Source organism: Dama dama, chromosome 12, assembly GCF_033118175.1.
Source record: "Dama dama isolate Ldn47 chromosome 12, ASM3311817v1, whole genome shotgun sequence".
Lineage (NCBI taxonomy): Eukaryota > Metazoa > Chordata > Mammalia > Artiodactyla > Cervidae > Dama > Dama dama.
In genome coordinates this window covers 71,839,220-71,861,777 of record NC_083692.1, presented here as the reverse complement: position 1 = coordinate 71,861,777, position 22,558 = coordinate 71,839,220, and the positions used below count along the sequence as shown (strand labels likewise).

Here is a 22,558-nt window from a genome sequence, read left to right as displayed (position 1 = left end):
TCATTTTCATTATAAACCCTGTACATTTTTTGTAATTACTATATTCAAAAAATTCAGTCCAATATAAATGAAACTCAAGAGTTAATGCTTTTTGTGCCTGTGATGTATCAGTCTAAATAATGGATCAGTCTAAAAGAGGATTTAACAGGATGAAAAATAGTCCTCTCTCACCCTTTGATTCTATTGCACTCTTCTCTTTTGCTGCAAAAAGAAAATGGAAAATTTGAAATTGCCGTGCCAGGGAATGGGATGTGGTCCCGCAGTGGAGAGACAGTGAGCAGGGAGTGTATTCTGTTCGCATGGGTTCCTTGCTCTCAGATAAGTGGAGTACCTACTAGGTAGTTTAGAGAAACACTATGAAATAGCTTAGGTCACTGCCCTGAAGAAGCACAGAGTCTGAGAGAGTAAGCCGACTGTCAACCAAGGACCCCAGTACCGTGACCCACATATGTGAGCAGAGTGCTGTTAGAACTCCACAGAAAGAGCGTTCACCACTCCATGGAGGAGAGGCCCACTTGGAGGGCTTCACAGTCAAGGCCATTTTAAAGCTTGGCTTTTGAAGAGAGAAAAAGACACTTAGAGTGGGTGTGTTTGGAAGGGAGAAAGGCAGGAGGAGGAGGCATTCAAATCAGAGGAAACAGTCTTCCCAGCACTACTAGTTGAAGAGTCTGTCTTTTCTCCATTGTATATTCTTGCCTTCTTTGTCATAGATTAACTGACCATAAGTGCGTGAGTTTATTCCTGGGCTCTCAATCTAGTTCCATTGATCTTTGTAGACTCAGAGATCAGTATGTGCCAGTATCATACTCAGTCAGTCAGTTCAGTCGCTTAGTCGTGTCCGACTCTTTGCGACCCCATGAATCGCAGCACGCCAGGCCTCCCTGTCCATCACAAACTCCCGGAGTTTACGCAAACTCATGCCCATCGGGAAGGTGATGCCATCCAGCCATCTCATCCTCTGTCGTCCCCTTCTCCCTCTGCCCCCAATCCCTCCCAGCATCAGGGTCTTTTCCAATGAGTCAACTCTTCGCATGAGGTGGCCAAAGTATTGGAGTTTCAGCTTCAGCATCAGTCCTTCCAATGAATACCCAGGACTGATCTCCTTTAGGATGGACTGGTTGGATCTCCTTGCAGTCCAAGGGACTCAAGAGTCTTCTCCAACACCACAGTTCAAAAGCATCAATTTTTTGGCACTCAGCTTTCTTCACAGTCCAACTCTCACATCCATACATGACCACTGGAAAAACCATAGCCTTGACTAGATGGACCTTTGTTGGCAAAGTAATGTCTCTGCTTTTTAATATGCTATCTAGGTTGGTCATAACTTTCCTTCCAAGGAGTAAGCGTCTTCTAATTTCATGGCTGCAGTCACCATCTGCAGTGATTTTGGAGCCCAAAAAAATAAAGTCTGACACTGGTTCCACTGCTCCCCATCTATTTGCCATGAAGTGATGGGACCAGATGCCATGATCTTAGTTTTCTGAATGTTGAGCTTTAAGCCAACTTTTTTTCACTCTCCTCTTTCACTTTCATCAAGAGGCTTTTTAGTTCCTCTTCACTTTCTGCCATAAGGGTGGTGTCATCTGCATATCTGAGGTTATTGATATTTCTCCCGGCTATCTTGATTCCAGCTTGTGCTTCTTCCAGCCCAGCATTTCTCATGATGTACTCTGCATATAAGTTAAATAAGTAGGGTGACAATATACAGCCTTGACGTACTCCTTTTCCTATCTGGAACCAGTCTGTTGTTCCATGTCCAGTTCTAACTGTTGCTTCCTGACCTGCATACAGGTTTCTCAAGAGGCAGGTCAGGTGGTCTGGTATTCCCATCTTCTTCAGAATTTTCCACAGTTTATTGTGATCCACACAGTCGAAGGCTTTGGCATAGTCAATAAAGCAGAAATAGATGTTTTTCTGGAACTCTCTTGCTTTTTCGATGATCCAGCGGATATTGGCAATTTGATCTCTGGTTCGTCTGCCTTTTCTGAAACCAGCTTGAACATCTGGAAGTTCACCGTTCACATATTGCTGAAGCCTGGCTTGGAGAATTTTGAGCATTACTTTACTAGCATGTGAGATGAGTGCAATTGTGCGGTAGTTAGAGCAATCTTTGGGATTGCCTTTCTCTGCAACTGGAATGGAAACTGACCTTTCCAGTCCTGTGGCCACTGCTGAGTTTTCCAAATTTGCTGGCATGTTGAGTGCAGCCCTTTCACAGCATCATCTTTCAGGATTTGAAATAGCTCAACTGGAATTCCATCACCTCCACTAGCTTTGTTCATAGTGATGCTTTCTAAGGCCCACCTGACTTCACATTCCAGGATGTCTGGCTCTAGGTGAGTGATCACACCATTGTGATTATCTGGGTCATGAAGATCTTTTTTGTTTTGATTCCAGTAGCTTTGTAGTATTGTCTGAAGTCAGAAAGCATGATTCCTTCAGCTCTGTTCTTCCTTCTCAAGATTACTTTGGCTGTTTGGGGCCTTTTTTCTTTCCATACAAATTTTAAAATTATTTGTTCTAGTGCTGTGGAAAATACCCTTCATATTTTGGTAGGGATTGCATTAAATCTGTAGATTACCTTGAATAGTATGGTCATTTTAACAATATTCTTTCAGTCCAAGAACATGGTTTATCTTTCCCCATCTGTTTCTGTCATCTTCAATTTCTTTTCATCATATCTTACAGTTTTCAGAGTATATATCTTTTACACCTTTGGGTAGGTTTATTTCTAGATATTTTATTATTTTTGATGTGATTGTAAATGAGAATTGTTTCCTTAAATTCTTTCTAATAGCTATATATAAAAGATTGAAAATAGAACATTTTCTCTCACCATATTAAAAAATAATCTTAAAATGGATTAAACACCTAAATGTAAGACCAGAAACAGTAAAACTCCTAGGTAGAACTTTTTTAAATGTAAATCACAACAGTGTTTTTTGATCTGTCTCCCAAAGCAAAGGAAATAAAAGCAAAATTAAAAAAATAGGATCTCATTAACCTTTACAGCTTTTGCACAGCAAAGGAGACCATCAACAACAAAAAAAAGGCAGCATCAGCTTTGTGAGTAAAGTGGGAAAACAGGTTTGAGCAGAGGATACCTGAATGTGGGTTTGATCTCTGGGTCAGGAGGATTCCCTGGAGTAGGACATGGCACCCCACTTCCCACTCCAGTATTCTCACCTGGAAAATTGCATGGGCAGAGGAGCCTGGTGGGCTGTAGTCCATGGGGCTGCAAAGAGTTGGACATGACTAAGCACCTGAGCACACCTGATCTGATGTGAAAATGACATCAAAGAAAATTAACATCTACTGAGAATGGTTGTTAACATTCTCAAACAAGAAAAGAACATTTGGCTTGCAATTGTGTACTATTCATCCCAGTGTCAAAGAGCTGGAGTGGTGACTACTAGCATTTGCTTCTAGCCAATCAGTAGAATTTGATTCTAACCAATCATCCATGGGTACCTGGCGTGTGTTAGTCACTGTGTTCATCTCTCACAAGGTCAGTGCGTCCAATACCTTGCAAGATCTTATCATTTTAATTTTACGGGCAAGGTTCAGCGCAGTCAGGTGACTTCCCCAAGGTCTCTCCATTAACAAGTGGCAGAGCAGAAATTCAAGCCAAGTCCACCTAACGCAAAGCCCAAGCAGTCTCCACTCTACCACACCTGTATTTAACTTGGTCAAAGCAACCATCCAGCTGGAAGCTTGGATCCCCAGCAGCCTCTGCGTGGCATTGAGTCATTGAAGATCTGACTGCAATGATTCTGATTCAACCAAGAACTGTGCCCTTTTCATGTAACCCTCATAACTGTGTGGGAGGTAGGTGTTATCATTGTTTCTAGAGGAGGAATCTGGAATACAGGATATGTGCATCTTGTCCATGACATTAAGTGGCAGAGCTGGGCTTGAAACTTGGCCTTTAAGTAGCTTGAGTTCTGATTTGCATTCCTTGGGCCCGCAACCAGTGAATAGTAAGGACCATTTCTGCTTCAGTTGGTCGACCACAGTACTTACAAATTTCAGAATCATTATCGTGGGGCGACTTTATGAAAACTAATAAAACAATGGCCATCCAGTGAACCAGGAAACACAATGCCAAGGCATTAAATATTTACACAAAAACAAACAGCCTTTATTCAGTAAAGGCCGCACTAAATAAAATCCGCAAAATTATCTCTTAAATAAAAAACTTCCAAAGAAGCTGTGTTGCTTTCTCTCTGGGACATAGAGTTACATAAGAAATAAATATCACTCTTTAAGGGAGAAGATTAAAATATAAGAAAAGCAACACAGTTCTATCAGTGATAGAGAAATTATAGGATGCTGTAGGCAGGTCACCAAGCAAAAACCACTACACTCTCTCCTGGCCGCTCCATTAAATCACCATCATCACAGTGTATACCTGGTCTTGATAAGGAACTTTGGAAGACAGAATTGATGTTAAGCAAAATGTCTCATTTTCAGTACTCTGGTTTGTTTTTCTTATTGCTTTTATTATCTTAAGTTGTGAAACTGTTATCATTCTAAGCAGTTGTTTTAATCCCTTGATTTGAAAAATAATTTGTTGAGACAACGAGACAACTTTTTGCAACAGCGAAGAGAAGAGAAAAAAGGAAGGTCAGGGATGCCTGTTATTTCTCCACCTCCCCATGCTGTGTCAGTATCTGACAGCATCTCCAAACTTACTCTTCTGGAAGCCTACCCACCTCCCTCTTAGCTACATGCACACATGCATGCTCAGTCATCTCTGACTCTTTGCAACTCCATGAACTGTGGCCCACAAAGCTCCTTTGTCCATGGGATTTTCCAGGCTAGAATACTGGAGTGGGTTGCCATTTCCTACAGGGGATCTTCCTGACCCAGGGATCAAACCTGCATCTCCTGAATTGGCAGGTGGACTCTTTACCACTGAGCCACCAGGGAAACCCCCTCTCCCATAGCTATTACCAAGTTAAACTGGAAAAGAAGCATACTTATGCTCTATCCATGGAATTGTACAATAGAAAACTAAGGAAAGCCCACACCTGGATTCATGACCACTGCTCGTCTTACTTGTAGGACAAGGACAGTTTCTGTCTAAGATGTGCCATCTTTAATTTAAACTTTGTCTCTCCCTTTTTGTGTGGGGTACCTCTGTGGCATGCTGTGGCTGCCTAGGCACCCCTAATTGAGTAACCCAGGTAGAGTCTCCTACTGTAGGGAACAATCCATGCTCTGGAAGTTTTTTCTTTTCTTTTCTTTCTTTTTTTTTTTTTTTTGCTAACTCTCATCAGAAATTACTTACACTGCTTCTTACTCTCTCGGGTTTAATTTTCTGTCTTCCCCAGAATGAAGGTTCTATAGGATATTTGTCTGCTGTCTTCACTGAGGGGTGCCGTGCACCTAAAACAGAGTCTGGCAAATGGAATGAAAGAAGAGACTCACCTATGTCATGATGTCTGTAGTTACCAGAGCTTACAGAGCCAGATACCACCAACAGGAATGTGCTCTTTGTCCTACAGACAGAAAAAATGTTTTTAAATTTGTGAACATATGTTTAAAAATCCTAGCTTCTCTGGAAAAGGTGGAGGAGGATGGAATAGCAGTGGCCGGTGCCTTGAAGGGGCCTGGCCTTCCCATTTCACTCCCACTCTCTGCTCTGACTCTCTTGTACTGAGACTGTCAGTTCTAGTATTAAGAAGCTAGAGATAGAATTTGGAATAGTATGATTCTTATACCTGGCCTACAATTACCTTATTTTTTGGTGATGTTGGAAGTTGAGTTTGTGACTCCTGTCTTTAAACATTTCCCTTCTAGGTAATGCCATTTTTGTTTTACTCAGAACATGGAGACTTAAAATGGATAATGACATGGTTGGAAATTTCACACATCGTTGCAGGAGAAATACTTTAGGCTGGTGGGGCTTCAGGGTCACACCAGGGAAATGGCTGCCTTTTCTGTCTGAACAGAAACCCTTGACTTAAGAAAGCTTGCGATCTCCAGGTTCTTCTACTTTTCTTGAAGGCTCTCATCCCCCAAACCCTCAGAGGTTCTGCAGTGTGCATTGGCGCTTAGCAATACCTCTTTTTACATTTGGATACTGTTTTTTTCCCCCCAAATAAGTATATTCATAGAGCTCTTGCACGGTCTTCATCTCATGCTTAATTCAGTTTGGAAAGGGTACTTCTCGTGACTCAGTTTATATGCAGCAACAGGCTTGACCACAGTCTGCTTAGCACAGAGTGGAAGTAGCCAGTTAGAAACACCTAGTGACAGAGAACAGCACCCGTAAGCTCCAGGAAGATCACTCAGGCCTCAAAGGAATGTTCCCCCTTATTTGGTCATGTACGTAATTAATAGTCACTGGATAGGAACAAACCACTAGTCGATTTCATATTTGGGGGAACTTGGTAGCCTAGGAGAGATGCAAGCCACCTCTCTGTGTCAGATTGGCCAAGAACGCAACTAATTCACAGAGATTCCTGCTTGAAGAACTAGGGAAATCATAGCACAAAAAAATGGCAATGACTGTGACTTTACCTAAAATGATGTAGCTATCTAAATCATTTTAATATAAAAAATTTTCTTGAAATTTGCTGAACTTAGAGATTCTAGTATACAGTTTTAGCCTGACATTCTTCTTTAGCCTGTGTTCATATTCTGAATATAAAGTCTCATGTTCAGGAAACTTAGTATCTGTCTATTTAAGCAACTATTGTCAAGTATATACATTTTTAGCTAGAGTAATTTATTTAACATGTAGACACTTTTCCATGTTTAAGACCAGATGAAGGGGCTGCTCTCCTGAAGCTTACATTCACTGTTGTGTTATAAATGAGTAAATGGATAGTCTGTCGGGTAGATAGAGGCTCTAAGGAAAAGAGGCGGGGCATGTGTGGCAGAGGATGATCTTTGATGTGGCAGGATCAGAGAAGGTGATATTTGAGCTGAGACCTAATGTAGTGAGGGAGTCAGTCACACAGGGGCTGTGGGCAGTGTCCTCCAGGAAAGAGGAAAGGCAGGTGCAATGATGCCCAGTACACACACTCAAGTGTGCTCCTTCAGCCATCCTGCCAGCTAGGCTGGAAAGGAACAAGCATGAGACGGAGGAGATGACATCACAGGGGAGCCAGGGGGCAGACTGGCAGGGCCTCTGGCCCATTGTAAAGACTTCAAAGGCTTCATCAGGAGTGATGACAAGCTGTTTTGAACAGGGAAATAAATTAATAAATTTACATTGATTGAGTGAATAATGATGAGATGCTAATAATACCTGCCCTGTTATTTATCAAGCATATCTTAGGTGCTAAGGGCTTTACATGTTTTATTTTATTTAATCTTTATCACGTCTGTGTGATGATAGTCTCTGTGGTTATGCTCATAGTACAGATGAGGCCAAAACTTACACAGTTCATCATGAGTGACTTGTCCAGTCACACAGGTAGTAAATGGCAGAGCTAGGCTTATTAAATAGCCTAGCTATTTAATATCCTTTGAAATATCTTAGCTATTAAAATCTTTTAATATCCTTTCAAATATCCTAGCTTTTAAAATCCTTTAATACCTTTCATGAGGTATCACAACATAGCTAGATATGATTGATTTTCTTTTCTTATTCATTTTAACATCATAAGCATTAAATGAAAGGAATCTTTTTCAAATTGAAGTATAGTCGATTTACAATGTTGTGTTAGTTTCTGCTCTACTTCATAGTAATTCAGGTATACATACGTATACATTCTTTTCTTTTATTCTTTTCCATATGTTATCACAGGATATTGAATATAGTTCCCAAGGCTACATAGTAGAATCTTGTTATTTATTCATTCTATTGTATATATACTAGTTTGCATCTGCTAACCCCAAACAAGATGGCCGGGAGAAATAATCAATAACCTTAGATAACAAATGACACCACCCTTATGGCAGAAAGCAAAGAAGAACTAAACAGCCTCTTGATGAAAGTGAAAGAGGAGAGTGAAAAAGTTGGCTTAAAACTCAACATTCAGAAAACTAAGATCATGGCATCCAGTCCCATCACTTCATGGCAAATAGATGGGGAAACAATGGAACCAGTGACAGACTTTATTCTGGGGGGCTCTGAAATCACTGCAGATGGTGATTGCAGCCAGGAAATTAAAAGACCCTTGCTCCTTGGAAAAAAAACTATGACCAACCTAGACAGCATATTAAGAAGCAGAGACGTTACTTTGCCAACAAAGGTCCGTCTAGCCAAAGCTATGGTTTTTCCAGTAGTCATGTACAGATGTGAGCGCTGGACTATAAAGAATGCTGAGTGCCAAAGAATTGATACTTTTGAACTGTGGTGTTGGAGAACACTCTTGAGAGTCCCTTGGACTGCCAGGAGATCAAACCAGTCCATCCTAAGGGAAATCAGTCCTGAATATCCATTGGAAGGACTAATGCTGAAGCCGAAACTTTCATCCTTTGGCCTCCTGATGTGAAGAGCTGACTTATTGGAAAAGACCCTGATGCTGGGAAAGATTGAAGGCAGGAGGAGAAGGGGACGACAGAGGATGAGATGGTTGGATGGCATCACCGACTCAGTGGACATGAGTTTGAGCAAGCTCCGGGAATTAGTGATGGACAGGGAAGCCTGGCGTGCTGCAGTTCATGGGGTCACAAAGAGTCAGACACGACTGAGCAACTGAACTGAACCCCAGACTCACCCTCCGCCCTCCTCATCCCCAGCTCCCCCTTAGCAGCCACATGTCTGTTGTCTATGCCTGTGAATCTGTTTCTGTTTCACAGGTAAGTTCATTTGTGTCATATTTTAGATTCCACATATAAGTGATACCATATGATGTTTGTCTTCCTCTGAGTTACTTCACTTAGTATGATAATCTCTAGATCCATCCATGTTGCTGAAAATGGCATTATTTAATTCCTTTTTATGGCTGAGTAGTATTCCATTGTATATATGTACCACATTTTTATGCATTCATCTGTGAATGGACATTTAAGTTGTTTCCATGCCCTGGCTACTGTGAATAATGCTGCTATGAACATAGAGATGCATGTATCTTTTTGAATTATAGTTTTGTGTGGATGTATGCCCATGAGTGGGATTGCTGGATCACATGGCAACTCTGTTTTTAGTTTTTTGAGGAACCTCTGTACAGTTTTCCGTAGTGACTGCACCAACTTATATTTCCACCAACAGTGTAGAAGGGTTCCCTTTTCTCCACACCCTTCTAGCACTTGTTCTGTTTAAACTTTTTAATGATGGCCATTCTGACCAATGTCAGGTAGTTTTGATCTTTGATCTCATTGCAGTTTTGATCTTTTCACATGCCTGTTGGCCATCTGTATGTCTTCTTTGGAGAAATGTCTGTTTAGGTCTTCTTCACTTTTGGCCATCTGTATGTCTTCTTTGGAGAAATGTCTGTTTAGGTCTTCTTCACTTTTTTACTTGTTTTATGTTGCTGAATTGTATGAACTGTTTGTGTATTTTGGAAATTAAGCCCTTGTTGGTCACATCTTCTGTGAACATTCTCTCCAATTTCACAGGTTGTCTTTTCATTTTCTTTATGGTTTCCTTTGCTATGCAAAAGCTTGCCAGTTAGATTAGGTCCTATTTGTTTCTTTTTGCTTTTATTTTTGTTGCTTTGGGAGGCTGACCTAAGAAAATACTGGTACAATATATGGCAGAGAATGTTTTGCCTGTGTTCTCTTGTAGGAATTTTATGGTGTCATGTCATATTTTTAAGTCTGTAAGCCATTTTGAGTTTATTTTTGTGCATGGTGTGAAGGTGTATTCTAACCTCATTGATTTATATGCAGCTGTCCAGTTTTCCCAACACCACTTGCTAAAGAGACTTCCTCTCCATTGTATACTCTTGCCCCCTTTGTCACAGACTAATTGAACATAGGTATATGGGTTTATTTCAGCCTCTCTATTCTGTTCCATTGATATGTCTGCTTTTGTGCCAGTACCATGCTGTTTCGATTATCATAGCTTTGTAGTATTGACTGAAGTCTGGGAGCGTTATGCCTCCTGCTTTGTTCTTTTTCCTCAGGATTACTTTGGCAATTCTGGGTCTTTTAAAGTTCCATATAAATTTTAAGATTGTTGATTCTAGCTCTGTGAAAAATGTCATGGGTAATTTGAGAGGGACCATGTTAAATGTGTAGATTGCTTTGGGTGGTATGGCCATTTAACAATATTAATTCTTCCAATCCAAGAGTATGGCATATCGAAATGAAAGACATCTTAAGGCTCATAGAGAGTGTCTTGATGATTTCTCTAGACATATTTAAAGTGTAAGAGTTGTATTATCATATTATCATATATGACAGTATTATATTCTGATTAAAGAGAAAATATATAAAAGAACCACTCCAGAATGAAACCTCCCAGTTTCCTTGTGGTCCTTCAGAACATGGGTTCTTTTATATATAAATATAATAGGTTTTTGTTGGTTATCCATTTTATTTTTTATTTTATTTTTTAACACCAAGAGCATTTTGTATTGGGGTATAGCCAATTAACAATGTGATAGTTTCAGGTGAAAAGTGAAGGGAGTCATACATATACATATACATATACATATATCCATTCTCCCACAAACCCCCCTCCATCCAGGCTGGCACATAACATTGAGCGGAGTTCCGTATGCTATACAATAGTTTTTTGTTGGTTGTCCATTTTAAATATAGGAGTATGTATATGACCTTCCCAAAAGTTCTTAATCTGTAAATTCAGAATTCTATCTCGGTATCATTTATTTCTTTAGTAATCATAAGTATTTTTTCCAATGCATTTAAAACATTGTTCTAAGAAAAGAGACCGTAGTCGTCCTTAGACCATGGGTATAGAGACAGCATATGCAATGATTCCAGTGAAATCCTTTGAATCTGAGCAGAACTGCTACAAATGGTACTGAGTTTATGTTGTTGTTTTGAGGGAGTGGGGTTGTTGAGCACATGTCAAAGGGTCAAAAAGAGGCCAGCTATGGCTTGGGTGACCACATGATCCAGTCTGGCCAAGATCATCCCACTTTAAGCCTTTGTTCAGCATAATTAACAATATCACCCCTTTCAAAAGTATTCCAGAAAGAAAAATGAATTATATTTATGGTCACCATTAGCTATAGCTGTTAACAAGAAAGCAGTGATAATGGATATAGAGAATTGAATACAATCACCAGGACGTGTGGCAGGGCTGCCAACCCCTGAATTTGGACTTATTTTGATAATAAATGGGTATAATCGAAGTCAGATTACACAAAGGATATGATGGAAGAAAATGCTGTTCTGATTCATAATTCATTCTCTTTCACAGCCAAAAAGGAACATAAAATGGAAGAAAGTCACTTGGAGAATGCACAGAAAAGGTAAGCAGCCCTGACTGGCCTCAAGACTCCCTTTGACCATCCATTCTTTTTTTTTATTATTATTAAGAACATTCACACTGCTATGCAGCCGTCAACACCAGCCTTCTCTAGAACTTTTTCTTCTTCTCCAAGGGCAGACTCTGTACTCATTAAACCATAACGCCCCCATTCTCTCCTTCCTTCAGCCTGGCAATCACCATCCTATTTTCTCTCTCTGTGACTTTGACTAGGTACCTTGTGTAAGCGGAATCTACAGAACTTTTCCTTTTATGACTGGCTGATTTCACTTAGCATAATGAATGATTAGTCATTCTTTTGACCGCCTCCCCCGCCCCCCACCCCGCCTGTGAAGACTGTGCATCCAGGAGCAGTTTGAGTCTAAGGAGAGCTGGAGGGAAAAACTCCAGGAATTGCCCTTGGGAATAGTTTTCCTCAAGAAGCAGGGAATCATCCGGGAGTGACCCACCTGCCTCACGAGGTCTGACACTATTTCCGTCTGTTTTACTCTCTCCCGTTACTCTGCTCCTAAAGACTCCATGGAAGCTGGGAAAAACAGGACCCTTCTTAGTAGTACAACTAGATTAAACCAATTATTACCGGTACCTAAGAGACAGACATTTCTCCTCAGGTTCTGGAGGATGTGGTAAACAGGGGGCAGCTGGAGAGTAGGGACTCATCTCTCTCTGTGCCCAGAAAACTCCCCCAGAAGTTGGGAAAGAGACCTCAGAGGTCTTCTATTCAACCTCTCACCTACCTCAGACCTCTTCTGTGTTCTTGTTTCTCTTAATAGGCACCCAAGTGAAACTCTCCACCTCACCTGTTAGAGCTCAGTAATGATCTTAACCCCTCGCCTTATGGTGGTTTTTCTTTTTGGCAGTTGGCCGGCATTAGTCAGCTTGGCCCGCTCCCACTCTTAGAAAGGTGAGGGGGAATACACTTAGGCTTTCTCATACTCAGAGCTGAAAAAACTGAGAAAAAGTTTGCTGGGACCCATTCTAAAAAGTACCAGAAAATTAAATAAGAGATAAGGACAGGAAACAGTATATAAGGTAAAAATGAACTTGACAAATGTGTGAGGAGAAGAGTTCACTAAATGCAAGTGAACAAGCTCTAGAAATGAGCCCTTTTCCTCCGGTTTCAGCACAATTTCTGAGAGTTCTGAAAGTCAGAAGTCAGAGCTGTTTCTGCTCTGCATTGACGAATGCCGACATCTTGCCCTTCATCCCACTTAAGTGCCAATAAAATTAAAATGCTTAAAAGCAAGGTGAAGGCTAATCTCACAATGTTCTAAGTGCAGACATGTTCTTGAATCATGATTATCATCTTTGCATGGTAATTTTAACAACCAAGATGATCACATGATTCTGTTTATAGATTTTTAGATTGTGCCCCTTTATTGACTTTATCCCCTAAGTATTATATATATTTTACATTATCCCTGTATTAAGCTTCCCTTCATCAGCATGTCAAGCTGGTGTGTCTGTGTTATATAAATATCCCACAAGCATAAAAAAAGACCATTCACAAGGGCACATGGGTATCAGGCCAAACAAAATTTCATTTTCCAAGGTGGATGTCAAATATCTAATTCTTCTTCAAGATTCTCGCTCCAGGAAAAGGAGGCCCTCGTGAGAGGGGCTGATGTTGCTGCTGTGCATTAGCTATGCTGAGGGGGGTCATAAATTTTGGTTGTCAGCGTTTTCCGTGACTTTGTGGTGAAGGTAGTCTAGCTTTCATGTCATACATGAAATATGTTAGATCCCATCTTTAATGTAGAAACCACAGTTGTTTGGTTACACTCTTGAAGGAGGTTGGTGGTCAGTGTTGCAAAATTTGTGTGAGATTTAGGAAATTCTTATGTTGTATTCTCAAGAGAAACAATTTACTCTGAGGCTAAGGAATATTTGCTTTTCCTCAGCAGTTTCTGAAGGCATGCATGAGGGGCAATAAGCGGATATGTTCTGCCCTGGCATCTCAATGCTGCAAAAGAAAAACCCTTCCCTTTGCCATGGGCTCTTTGATAGAATCGTTGTCTGAGCTCTCAAAATCAAAATGTTTAGCTGAGTTGAAAAAGATGGAATCAGACCAAAAAAAAAAAAGGGAGTTACAGCAGAGAGAAAAAGAATCAGGGAGCAATTGAGAGTGGGGTAGAGAGGTTTTATAGAACCTAATATACAATTAGAAACCTGTCTTTCAAAAGTTGAAAACTATGTTAGTTACCTGCTGAGAAACAAAAGAAAATTCCAATTTTGTCAAATAGCAGCAGTTTTCATGTCCAAATTACAGAAGGTTTTCAATAATCAGTCTTCTGTGAATCAGAATTGAATTTGAAAGGAAGAGAGTTGTGTTTGGGGATGGGAGGGAGTAGTCTAGACCTTATCAGATAGCTGTGGGTTCATATTCTGGCGTTTAGCTTTTCCTGGAACAAAGGGATCACACTGAAATTCAACGAGGCACACCCTCAGAGTGGCTTTGTCTTCGTTAAACTTGCCAAGTGCCAAAGCCAGGCCATCCTCTGCAACTCTGTTTGCGTTGGTTCTTCTGAAGAGGTTCACTTGCTTTCTTAAACACATAGGGGAGAAGCTGCTGAAATTCATTCTTCCTTTAGTTTTCATCCTCTTTGAGGGTTAGCAAGTCAGGCTCCCCCGTCCCCGGGGAAAGGTGGTGAGGGTACATGGTTAGCTTCATTTCAGAGCTAGAAAGAGCAAGGCCCACAGGATGATGAAATGCTTTTCTCAAGCTCTGTAATAACCCACCAAACAATGCTGTCATTCTCTGAAGCAGCATCATACTTTCGGCGTCTTGGTCTCGCCATCTACACTCCAAAGAATGCCAGAGTTGGGGTTAAAGCACAGTGGTAACTGGCGTTTCTGTGCTCTTCACTATATCCTGCTGGAAAAGTAGGAAGATAATTTGTCCCTCTGAACACTAAACATGAAACACTTTCTCTTCTCTCTAAAGTGCACAAGTAAATATGTTTCTGCGTAGAAGGTCCAAATAAGGAAGAGAGAAAAATAATGCGGGGGATAATGCATGTTATGTGTCATACAAGCAGCAACTGTGTCAAAAGTGGAAACAAACCAAAATTTGACTATTTTATTTCTTAAATACATGTGTCAGTGAGTATGGACAACAGAACAGTGGGTAGAGCAGAGAAAGCATTTCACTGAGAAATGATTCCGTAGACCCAGTTCTGCCAATGAATAAGGTCATTCAGTCTTTCTAGGTCTCTGTTTTCTCATCTGTAAGATGGGAACATTGGACAGACTGACCCCAAATCCCTTCCAGTTTTAAAACCTTGTGACTCCATAAGAAATTCATGGCCTGTTCCTTTAGGTTACAGAACTCTCTCCGTACATATTTCCATGCTATAATATAATCGATGTAGTTTACATTTTGAATGAAATAAAAGTATATGCTGTAGACTGTGCATTGGGCTTTATCAGTGTTTTGACCGCCGCGGAATTAGGAGTCATGTCTGAGCAAAAGTGGACATTGCTCCTTTCTGGTTTTGCTCCAGAATATGTGTGTTTGGAATTATAAGAGAGTCCCTTAAGAAATTACTGCAGTTATTGCCTTTCTCCACCTATGCACTTCTAGTCTTTTAATAACTGAGAGCCAAAATTCCCTGACCAGTAGTTTTAATTTGCATTAAAAACAGATTTATTATTTACAGAAGCACAAAGAATTTATGGGACTCAGAGCTGCAGCTCCAGCTTGGATCTCGCCTAATCATAGCTATGGAATCAATTAACAGTTCATCTGTGAAATGTGATAAAATCTTATGAGATACATATTGCCCAATAACTGAGAACGAGATGAAAGTATGCTCCATAATAGTAACGGGGCTTCAGGGTTTTACAATCGTTGTTGAATAGAGTTCCATTAGAAAGTCCGTATTCGGGATGGCCACAAAAAAAAAAAAACCCTGTGTCTGAACAGATGATAGAGCATTGAGTAATAAACCCTGGCCAGTCATTCTTGCTTTGATTAGTTTCCAACACCCTAGAAAAGGGGGTCATTTATTTAAGTGTTCTTGCTCACGGCAAATGAGCTTGTGGGGCTTGGAGTGGGTGGGGGGAAGGATTGAGTGCAGAGCTATAAATTGCTGCAAAGCTGGTGCCTCCAAGAAGGGCTGCTTGGGGGGCCTGGGTAGTCATCTGGGAACAAGCCTCCATGGGGTTGGTCAGGAGTTTCTTAGTGATATCTGGGAATCACCCTTATAAAACCTGGATTCTTTTCTGACCCAGATTAGAGATCATTTTTAAGACCAAAAATGGTTTTTCCTCCAGTCCTTGCTACATCCTCAATTATATGTATTTTTGTACATTGGTGGCTTGTATTCTTATGATAAGCTTTAAAATGTAGCCTTCTTAAAGATCATATAGTCTAAGTCTCTTATTTTACCCTTGAGGAAATTGAGAGTCAAGTGTTGAATGATTGACCCAAGATTACAAAGCCAGCAGATGCCAGAATAAGGATAAAACAGTCTCTTTATTTTGCATGGAGCACTCAACAGATTGAGAATTCCCTGCAGGCTTTCTCACTGTCCGCTGCTAGTGGTACAGAACCAACATGGCATCAGTGTTCCATGTAATCATTCAGCATAACACAAAGAGTGGGTAAATGACACGGATTTGAGATGAAGAACAAACCCCAAAGTTTTTACCTATGTACACACTGAAACTATTCATGCTGATTTTATGCCGATAAGATGTGTCCAAGAGTATCCCCAATCATGTTGAATTTCTTAGAAAATTGGCTTCAATACTTAGGCTTAGCATAAGCCACTGTGACTGCTAAGCCTGGCTTCTGAGCTAGAAAAGATTGGGGGTTGGGGGCGGTGAGGAGTTCCGAGTGTCTTCTCCCTTCACATAATGGGTTTTGACATTGACAGCTTCTCACCCTCCACCTCACACTTTGTTATTCCTCTACATTTGCAGTTTTGAAACAACAGTAGGCTATTTTGGGATGAAGCCAAAGTCTGGTGAGAAGGAGATCACACCCAACTACGTGTTTATGGTGTGGTACGAATTTTGCAGTGACTTCAAGACAATCTGGAAACGGGAGAGTAAAAACATATCTAAAGAAAGGTAAGGCTCTAATAGACGGGTTAACCCTGGGAGTCTAGGAAACCACCTTCTCAACCCCAGTGAGGCGTGTACATCTCACCTGTGTCAGCATTGCCTTTCAGATCAAGTGGACGTCAGGGAAGGCTTATTGAGAGTTTATAAGGAAATGTGGGGGTGGGAGGGCTTGCTGTCCACACGGGCAGATCCTCTCACGTGATCTGATAAGTTACACTTTCTTAACCCCTTCCAATTACTAGCTAGTGAATGAAAGGGGAGCTGTGCTAATTTGCAACAGATTGCTTCTCTGTGCATTTTCATGTCGGCCCAAGCTAAATGAGGCAGCCTTGCTGTCGCAGACAGTACAGACAAATAAAAGTGAATGCTTTTCCCATTAATATACTGAACTCGCATCAAAGGGAAGTCTCTGGGAGTCGGGCCACACTTAACACGGTGTGGAAGCCCCGCTCTGGATTTACAGCACCACTTCTGACTCCCCGCATCCTGCTGAGGACATCAAACTGCGTGCCGCTCGCCTCATTGCAACCTCCTGATTTTATTAGTTGGGGGTAGAAGGAAAACCTCGGCACTGAATATAGGGAGAGTGTGTGTGTTCGTTCTCCTTAGAGAAAGACTGCGTTTGGCCCTGTTGATCAGGGGGAAAAAAAAAAAGCATTTCTGCTTGATCAGTGTTTTGATCAGGTTGCCACTGTTCTACAAAGGGTGTCATGGATTTAAACTTCAAACAGGTCTTGCTACTACTCCTGCAGAACAGATGTATGAGAGTGTCATTCAAAGTGGAGTTGGAGACAAAAAAAAAATTCAACAAATGAAGGGAAGTGGTTTAATTGTAGCATCTATAGCTCACTAAACATTGAGACCCTAAAGTCCAAAATTCAGTACTTCTGTTCTTTACTTTGGAATCAGAGAAAAAGTGTATATATAATATAGCTATACACATACAGACACACACAGCACACTAATATATTTTACCTTATAAAGCTACCTTAAAAAACTCATAATTTAGAGATTTCTTGACTCAGTTTTACTAAATCTATAAATATTTTCTCTGGGAATTTTTTCTTATGCTTGCTTTCTAAGGAAGTCACAGAGCTTTAAAAAATGTGTATCAACATATCTTCTTCCACCATACCTCTTTTGGAACATGGGAATTAAACTGAGTATACCCATTATACAGTGAAGCAGAAAAAAGTTAAGTGACATTGTTAAGAAAATAGATTGTTGATAACAGCATGAAAAAAAATCCTAAAAATCTTGACATCCAACCCATTGTTCTCACCCCGCAATCTCTTGTTTAGCCCTTTAAGCTAAAATAAGCTTCTGTGGAATGCATTCTGTGTTCTGTGAGCCTCAGAAAAGTGGCAGAGCCAAGTTCTTCTGTCTCTAACGAGGTAGCAGCAGGCTAGTCAGCTCTCCACGTCCACACCCGAAGGCCAGGGAATTCCTTGGCGGGCCCTGAATGTCCTGCCTTTGCTTGAGATTTTACATCTTAGACTTTGATCATAGCCCTTAGTGAATTTCTCCTTTTCATTGGAGCCCTGAAAATAGTCCCAAAACACCAGCAGAGAGGGTAATGAATCGCTTTTCATTTGGATAAACTACTACTGAAATACTGAACCATATTCCACATGGAGTTTTTCCCTATCACAGAAGTTGGACCACGCTCACTTTGGGCCTGCGGTGGTTCCAGCTGCCCTTCAGAATGACCTGTCCCCCTAGTGACGGTCACTTGCTGTGCTGCTTCCTGGGTGTAGCCGGTGAATTGCCCACTTCACACTCTGTAAACCAACACCTTTAAAGGGTCATGACTTCCCAGGACCCTTTTCAGATCTCATTTAGCAGTTCCAGGGGTTTCTTCATTCCAACCGTGCTTTGTGAGATGGATCACCAAGGTTTCCAACCTAAAACAACATCTCTGAAAGTTAATGGTGGCTCATAAAATATTTGTGGAAGCAGCTTGTTTACAAAAATCATTTTGTTAAGAAATCTTAGCACGTTATATGTGTTACTGCTCATCCAGTTTAAAACAAACTTGTTAATATCCGGGATTTTCTCATGAAATGAGGGATTTTTCAGTTGTTCTCTATATCTGCTAAGGGTTTTAGCTTTCAAACTATTGGCATCACATTCATTATGGTGAAATAAGAGAACTAACTTGAATTCTTCTATTATAATCAAATGAGAAACAATATGACTGCTTTAATGATGAGAAATAATATGATTGCTCTAGTATTATATTTAATGCTGTTTGATGTTATCATTTTTATTGTACTTTTCCCAGAAATCCAATAAATCCTAACAACACTAAATATCAGGGGGCTTCCCTGGTGCCTCAGACAGTAAAAATTCTGCCTACAATGCAGGAGACCCAGACCCAGGTTCAATCCCTGAGTCGGGGAGATCCCCTGGAGAAGGAATGGCAACCCACTCCAGTATTCTTGCCCAGAGAATCCCATGGACAGAGAAGCCTGGCAGGCTACAGTTCATGGGGTCACAAAGAGTCGGATATCATTGAGCAACTAATACTTTCACTTTCAGCATAACATAGTATGAAAACATCCTCAAAAATTAAGTTCGTAACCAAATGAAAACTTGATAGCTTGTAATTATTAGGGAAAAATACTATAGTTTGGGATTCAATAACTTCATTCACTTCATTTTTAGATGTGTTTGAAGGCCAACTAAAATCCCCAAAATCATTGGGAAAACTTAAGGATGGATAATAGTATTTTCAAAGGGACAAAGTCACTTCCAAATGAAATGACAATTTTGAAAACTACTTTAGGCCACTTGAAGTAGATTTTAGGTGACAGACAATATTTGCTCCTTGTTCTGCTTAACATGGTCTGTTTGAATGCACGTTCAGTTCAGTTCAGTCGCTCAGTCGTGTCTGACTCTTTGCGACCCCATGAATCGCAGCACGCCAGGCCTCCCTGTCCATCACAAACTCCCGGAGTTTACGCAAACTCATGCCCATCGGGAAGGTGATGCCATCCAGCCATCTCATCCTCTGTCGTCCCCTTCTCCTCCTGCCCCCAATCCCTCCCAGCATCAAGGTCTTTTCCAATCAGTCAACTCTTTGCATGAGGTGGCCGAAGTGTTGGAGTTTCAGCTTCAGCATCAGTCCTTCCAATGAACACCCAGGACTGATCTTCTTTAGGATGGACTGGTTGTATCTTCTTGCAGTCCAAGGGACTCTGAACGGTCTTCTCCAACACCACATTAGTTTGATGCAAAACTGAATGATGCAACTCCATTGCAGGGTAACAAGTACTCTTCATGAGACCCAGAACAATGTCTAAACACACAGATGACTGATTGAAACATTCAGTATGCTTGTGCCTTGCAAATGAATGATAAACCCTATTATTAAGATGGTGTCAGGACACAATTTGGTATTTGAGTTGAAGAAATAGTACTTAACTGGGGGTATGGTTTACCTGTGGATTAACTCTGTCAGTGGAAGAGCAAGCTACTATATGATGGTATATAACAGCATTAAACTTTGCTTGTCATGAAAGCCATTATTAAGCCAAAATGGCAAGCTTCTAAGACTGGACACAAATTCAGAGTGCCCCGCTCCCTAGTCTGTGCTCAGTCTGTGACCCACCCAGTCCTCATGCTGCCCAAGTACTAGAACTTACTCTCTAGTGAAATATACCAGGCTCTTCTACCCTTCCTGAGTACTGGAAGTGCTCCATAGTATAAAAAATGACTTCTGGATAGAGAGTTGAAAATCGGCATTTTTATGCAATTAGTCTGCTTTATGATCTTGAGCCAGTCACTTATTGCTTGAGGGACCCAAATATCACATTTGTAAAAGGTATGTATTGGGATGAGGCAGGAACTAAATGCTTACTAAGATCTTTTCTGGTTTGAAATCTCTATGAATCAAGAAACTTTTTTTTTTTTTATATATTCTGAGAAACTGTGCATTGTCTTTCTGAGATAATGTCCCTCACCTTTGCTCCTGAGCTCATAGGGGACTAGACCAAAATATATTTCAAGCCAAGGTGTGGTGGTGAGTTGGGGCGAGCTTTGGAGACAAGCAGAGTTTCCACTGTCCTCTTGGCCTTAGTAACTGTCAGCAGCTACCTTGGCTCACACCCCCAGCTCCTCCCCTAAAATACTCAGGTTGGTCTTGAAGACCACATTTTTTTCATTAAAAGTATACACACAAAAAATTTTCCTCTGCTTATCTTCATCCAACATTGCATTTGCTGGTTTATGAAAGTTCATCAAGATTTTTATTTTCAGAAGCAGCTTTGGTTCAGTTTTACCTTTTCATTCACTTTTGTATTTGTGTCTCTTGACATGCAAACATTCAATGAATTTTTGTAACACACATTTCTTATTAAATCAATGGGTTATCGGAACCATATGCATAGTGGCAAGGAGGTAACTTAATTTTTGCTGCTACCTTCATTGACTATTCTTTACTCACTTTCTGCTTTTTTTCTTTTTTCCTGTTTAATTACTCTGGCATATACAACTCTTCCTTATGAAGTTTCCCACTCTCTAGGATATGTTAAGACTGCTCCCCACATATGCCCACACATGCACATATAGAGGCCACAAACCACTGCTGCCCACAAAATGAGCTATGAATTTGCAAAAGGTAAAGAAGTCCCAGGGGAGTCATGACTCCAGGAATAAAGTCTTGACAAATAATTCAACCCTGAGCCAAGTCAAACTTTAAAAGTACCATTTAAAAACCCATAATGGCTGAGTAATGAGTGAATAAGGAGTTTGGTAAATTTTATATGAAATGCAAATAAGACATTTTGTTATATACATAACTGTAATTTACACCATGGGGGAATGGACTATTAGTTGGGGTGTTTTAAGTTCAGCTAAATAACAACAGAGTTTTTGTTTTAAGTGTACTAGTTGCAGCAATTATGGTTAATTATGCAACTGCCATACCCTTGACAGCAGATGGTTCAGAGCTGTTGTGGGGTTATCCCAGAGCTGTTCTCAGGGCCCCACTGCTCAGGTCACTTTAGGACCAGGAGCTGGGGACTTGGAGTGGCCGTCACTCAACCCACAAAGAAGCTGTTGATTGCAGTGTAGACATTACAAGAATTCCTCCCTTTATATGATAAAGTTATTCCTGGAAAAAGTTCCACAAACTAAAATTTTTATTTATTGAATCATGATCATTACAGTAATGTCTAACAAGCTAACTTTCTTTTCCCCAGCCTTCTGTTATGTGGTTAAATGATTTATATGCACTTAACTGCTATAAAAGGGCTTCCCAGGTGACGTAGTGGTAAAGAATCTGCCTGCAGTGCAGGAGACCCGGGTTCAATCCCTGGGTTGGGAAGATCCCCTGGAGAAGGAAATGGCAGCCTACTCCAATATTCTTGCCTAGAAAATTCCATGGACAGAGGAACCTGGCAGGGTACAGGGGGTCATGGGGTGGCAAAGAGTCAGACACAACCAAGTGACTGAACACATATATATGCAACTGCTAAGAAACTTCATATTTTAAAGGACCCCTTTAATAATACAAATAATCACCCCCTAGTTGATTGGCATAACTTTGAACTTTCCTAAGTCAAGTGTGAACGGTTCTGTACAAATACACAAATGGTAAATGTGGGCTACAGTCCATAGGGTTGCAGAGTCAGACACAACTGTAGTGACGTAGCAGCAGCAGCATAGGTCCCAACAAGTTAACTTATAAACAGAATGTGTGATTATCCTGATCACAGAGAATTAAACCTGCTTATTTCCCAAGCTAAAACATTAAAACCCCTATGCAAAGTTAAAAATATGTCATGAATAAGGAGAGGAGATAGTAGATTTTTTAATGGTAAAAATTACGGGATCATTGATTCTCAAAAACTAAAACTCCTCTTTTGATCCTCTTGCCTCTGGAAATTATCTATTTCCTGTTCCTTCCAGCTTCTTAAAAGAAGAGTTTATATTCATCTCTGCACTTCCTTTTCCATAACACTCTCCTTTCTGTGTCAGTAAGGATGAAGGCTCTGCTGCCATAACAAAGACCAAAGTAAATTTTACTTTTGCATAACAATCTGAGTGTAAATTGTTTAGAAATCCCGCATCCAGATTCGTTTACTTTTGTGACCACCATCATTAGGTGTGGTCCTTATTCGC

The 22,558-nt window shown here is 40.6% G+C and overlaps 1 protein-coding gene across 3 annotated transcripts in view; it reads left to right on the top strand.

Moving 5' to 3' along the window:
- Positions 1 to 22,558, top strand: part of FMN1 (formin 1) — a 441,751-nt gene that overhangs the window by 388,578 nt on the left and 30,615 nt on the right. For all 3 annotated transcript variants that reach the window (XM_061157645.1, XM_061157643.1, XM_061157646.1), the window contains 2 exons: positions 11,294 to 11,345; positions 16,289 to 16,438. In XM_061157645.1, the coding sequence (XP_061013628.1) occupies positions 11,294 to 11,345; positions 16,289 to 16,438 (202 nt within the window). The remainder of the gene's footprint in view (positions 1 to 11,293; positions 11,346 to 16,288; positions 16,439 to 22,558) is intronic.